Source organism: Leuciscus leuciscus, assembly GCF_965113295.1.
Source record: "Leuciscus leuciscus genome assembly, chromosome: 13".
Lineage (NCBI taxonomy): Eukaryota > Metazoa > Chordata > Actinopteri > Cypriniformes > Leuciscidae > Leuciscus > Leuciscus leuciscus.
This window is the reverse complement of record NC_138737.1, coordinates 792,364-796,777: the sequence shown is the minus strand read 5'-3', so window position 1 is coordinate 796,777 and position 4,414 is coordinate 792,364. Positions and strand designations below refer to the sequence as shown.

Sequence of the window (4,414 nt, the reverse complement as noted above, 5' to 3'; positions counted from 1 at the left end):
TCATGTTTCTCAGACACTCCAAGTTTAACATAGAAATCTCTCCCTTCAAGTTTAAACCCAATTTAACACACATTTAAGACCTTTAGCTTTTCCAAACGATTGATTAAAATATCATGGTATTTGACTTTATAGCTTTTTACATTTGTTTAGTCCTTTTTCCCCCAAACGTGGATCATCTTTTACCCACAGTGTGTTTTTGTTGAGCTGTACATCTGCATTAGTCAGCACGACCGTGGATTACTGATTAACTCCATCAGTGTGTGTGTGTGTCAGAAGCTCGTCCGGCTGCAGAAGTCCTGATCCTGATGGAGAAACACGAGGACTTGAGGAGCAGGAGCGATGTGTGTCGACCGATGTGCTCTGTTCCTCCACATCTGCAGACCAGCGAGTGTGTGTCGCCACGGTACGGTCATCTCCTCTCTTTAATCAGCGGGTTTTACACAATAATGCCAAATGCATGATCAGTATATTACTCATATGCATGATGTCGTTTCGTGTGTTATGCATCCAAATTCATTTTTAGTTAAATGTTCATATTTGCTATTATTGTGAAATGTCATGGATTATGGAACAGAGCACAGAGTTTGTTGACTTTATGTGAGCAGAAGGACTTTGTCTTGTGTCTGGATTGGCAAACACTAAACATGATGGTGAACTGAACAGAATCACTCAGAGTAAAGCTGAAGATTAAACACACAAACACACACTGACACTCTCACAAATAAAGTTGATTTACTGGCATTAGTGGTTCATCTTCATCACTCGGCAGCGAGAACTGAGCTTCACTCCATCAGACTGAGCTTTGCTGAAAGACTCTTGTTTCAGTAACACTAAACCTCAGCCTGAATGTCCTGGTGTAACGAGAAGAGACGGCTCGGGTTAAATAACGCGTGACACATGCAGTGCACACGAGAGCAGGGCTTTCTCTAGTAAAACACTCTGGCTGAGTTAACTCAAGAACTGGATATGAGTGCTATAGTGAGATCTTTCTAGAAGGTGTTTAAAGCTTGAGGATCTCTGCGAGCTGAACTGTTTACGGTAACGTGAGATGTTTGTCAGTTCTGTTGTGCTGGTATTCATTTACTTCACCTGATGTTTGACCGAATGCATTTATGTTTCTGTATGTGTATGTGTTCACAGTCAGAATGCTGAAAACGCAGACGAGGAGGAAGGACACAGAATGACGAGGCCTGAGGCTCTGATCTTGCTGGACGCTGAAGCTGACGTCTCTGCCAGAAGAAGAAAACCAACCCTCGTCAGGTTAGAGATGCTCTTCTTCTCGTTCTTCAGCACTAATATCACAACGTTCTTAAATCAAGAGACATTTACTGGAGAAGAAGCAAAATGACTGATGATATTAAGTCTTTTCTAATGAAAAATGCATCAAAATTAAGCGAATTTATGTTTAAAACAAGAACAAATGGGGTCAAAAAATATAATCTTGTTTTCACTTTGAATTAAGTTTATTTTTCTGACTCCATTGTCATATTTGTTCTTGTTTTTAAACACAAACTCACGTCATTTAAAAAAAAAAAAAATCATCAAGCAAGACTTAGGGCCCTATCTTACACCCAGCACAATTGACTTTGTACAGCGACGCATGTGTCATTCCTATTCTGCACCCGACGCACAGCGGACTTTTCCCTCCACAGACGCACGTCGGTAAATTAGGGAATGAACTTGTGCTCCCGGGGGCGGTTCAGCAAAGAGAGGAGGCGTGTTCCGGCGCAAACGTTCCCTGATGCTATTTTGCAGTTTCAGAAAACAATTCCTCCACTGACCAGGAGAAACCTCGTCTAAAGTCAGCGGTGCGTTGCGCATGTTATTCATATGCTATTTTAAGGGCGCATGCTTGGCCATAATGTAGCGTGTGCACAACACACACACACTTTGCTTCTCTGTGTGTTACGGCCCTGACGAGAACGTCGGTCTCCTCGGCTGTGAACCGCTCCTGGCGTGCGTCTGGCAAATCCACCGTTATAATAGCAAATCCGTCATGGAACAAGCGCGCCTGCTCTTAAAGGGAATGTGAGATGTCGCTCTGATTGGTTTATTTCACGTTACGCCCAAACCACACCTATGAGTAATGAAGCTACTTCAGACCAACACATTTTAGATTTACATTTGGCACAAGAGACATTTATCCCGCCGGTATAATAGCAACAGCGCCCGAGATCCGCACACAAAGTTACTTGCGTTTCGTGCTTGATACTTGCGTTTCAGATCGTTAAAATAGGGCCCATAATATCTTCAGTCATTTTGATTCTCCAGTATCTTGATTTAAGAATGTTTAGATATTTGTGGCTGGAAAACAAGACAGAATTTTTTTTTTCAGTGTAAATATGGTTTGAATCAGTCTAATGCGTTCACACAGCAGCTTCACTCCAGATGTGTCTGTGCTTCTCTTGATTCAGATCCAAAACACTTGATCCTTCACTTCTTCTGCAAGTCCAGAGTGACTCTGAATCCAAGTGTGAACGCAGAAAACCGCAGTCCTGTCATGTGCGTCTGCTCTCTCAGTGTTTCTCCACTGTTCATCAGTGTGTACCTGGACAACAAACAGGAGATTTTATTTACAATGCTAACTGTGATTTTCAATCCACAAGAAAAGGTTCTACATGGAACCTTAAAGGTCCCGTCAGGGTTAGGGTTAGGGTTAGGGGTAAAAAATCTCCTTTAAAAAAATCTCCTTTAAAGTTGTTCATTTATGTTGGGGATTGTGCAGCATTCACTCACACAAATAAATGTTTTATATATTTACGGTAGGAAATTTACCAAATATCTTCATGGAACATGATCTTTACTTAATATCCTAATGATTTTTGGCATAAAATAAAAATAATAATTTTAAAAATTAAAAAACGATAATTTTGACCCATACAATGTATAGTTGGCACTAATATCCCAGTGCGACTCGAGGCTGGTGACGAGATCCAGGGTCACATACAGTATAGATTCCATCATGGGATCATTTTATGGATTTAGTTTTGATTATTTAATTTAGTTTTTATAAATTTTTTGTTTTTCATTTAATTTTATGAATTAAGCAGCTCATAAACATTCTAAAATATTAAAATAACCTGTTAAACATGAATATATTATACGACATTTCTCCTTATATAGAGGCTTTTTGGCATAAATGGTTCTTTAAAACTGAGTCCAGAACCCTAGAGTTCTGTCCAGAACCCGACTGAAGCATGTGTGTTGTGTTTCAGTCTCTGCGCACTAATTCCCAGTACCACAAAGTTTTTAAAGACATAAGTGAAGATGAACATCTGAGACAGAGTACGTATCCTCAGTTTGATGTTTGACGATGATTATTTGACTTTTAATGAACACACAGCGAAGCTTTGATTGGTTTGTTCCAGGTTACACATGCGCCCTGCAGAAGGACATACTGTACCAGGGCCGACTGTTCGTGTCCGACAACTGGATCTGTTTCCATTCCAAAGTGTTCGGAAAAGACACTAAGGTAAAACCTGAACCTCCACTATAGCGTTCAGAAGTCTGAGGTCAGTAAGATCCTGAAAGAGTCTCTTCTGCTCACCAAAGCTGCATTTATTTGATCAAAAATACAGTAAAAACAGTGAAATATTATTATAATGTAAATCATCTGTTCTCTATGTGAATATACAGTAAAGTGTAATTTATTCCTGTGATCAAAGCTGAATTTTCAGCATCATTACTCCAGTCTTCAGTGTCACATGATCCTTCACAAATCATTCTAATATGATGATTTGATGCTCAAAAACGTTATTATTATCAATGTTCATATTTTTGTGATATATTTTATTTTTCAGGATTCTTTGATGAATAGAGAGTTCAAAATTACAGCGTTTATTTTAAACAGAATCTTTTGTAACATTATAAATGTCTTTACTGTCACTTTTGATCAATTTAACGTGTCCTTGATGAATAAAAGTATTCATTTATTTTAAAGAACTTTTACTGATCCCAAACTTTTAAACTTTAGTGTATTTTATATTAAATCTCAGCGAACAGGGTTATGAACAAACATTCTCCTAGTGACGTCGATAGAAAGTTTGCTTAAAGTTCTTTAATAAACAAAAAAAGCATCATTTATACATCGTTCATGGAAGGTTTTTTTCTGAAACATTTCAGTTGGATGTTCCTCTAACGTTTATTAAATGTTACTTGTTGCAAAGAACATTCAAAAGTAACACTCCCATAATATTTGAAGAATGATACAATGTAATGTTTCCTTAACGTTAACGTTTTTATAATTTAATGGGAACGTCAGCAAAATGTTCTTAAAGCATATTTTTATTAGCTGTTTTCCATCATATTGTTTTTTCCTTCAGATTGCAATTCCAGTGGCTTCAGTGACCGTCATCAAGAAAACGAAGACGGCCATCTTGGTGCCGAACGCACTGGTTATTTCTTCAGCGCACGA

General features: G+C 38.4%; 1 protein-coding gene across 5 annotated transcripts in view; it reads left to right on the top strand.

Moving 5' to 3' along the window:
* Positions 1–262: 262 nt before the first annotated feature.
* gramd2b (GRAM domain containing 2B) overlaps positions 263–4,414 on the top strand; it is a 14,588-nt gene continuing 10,436 nt past the window's right edge. For 4 of the 5 annotated variants that reach the window (XM_082188906.1, XM_082188905.1, XM_082188907.1 and 1 more), the window contains exons 1-6: positions 263–403; positions 1,141–1,260; positions 2,415–2,502; positions 3,216–3,285; positions 3,369–3,472; positions 4,323–4,414. The exon at positions 4,323–4,414 is cut by the window's right edge. In XM_082188906.1, the coding sequence (XP_082045032.1) occupies positions 306–403; positions 1,141–1,260; positions 2,415–2,502; positions 3,216–3,285; positions 3,369–3,472; positions 4,323–4,414 (572 nt within the window). In that variant the 5' untranslated portion in view covers positions 263–305. Of the gene's footprint in view, positions 404–681; positions 1,039–1,140; positions 1,261–2,414; positions 2,503–3,215; positions 3,286–3,368; positions 3,473–4,322 lie in introns of those variants that run through there. The other variant, XM_082188908.1, reaches the window with a different exon arrangement.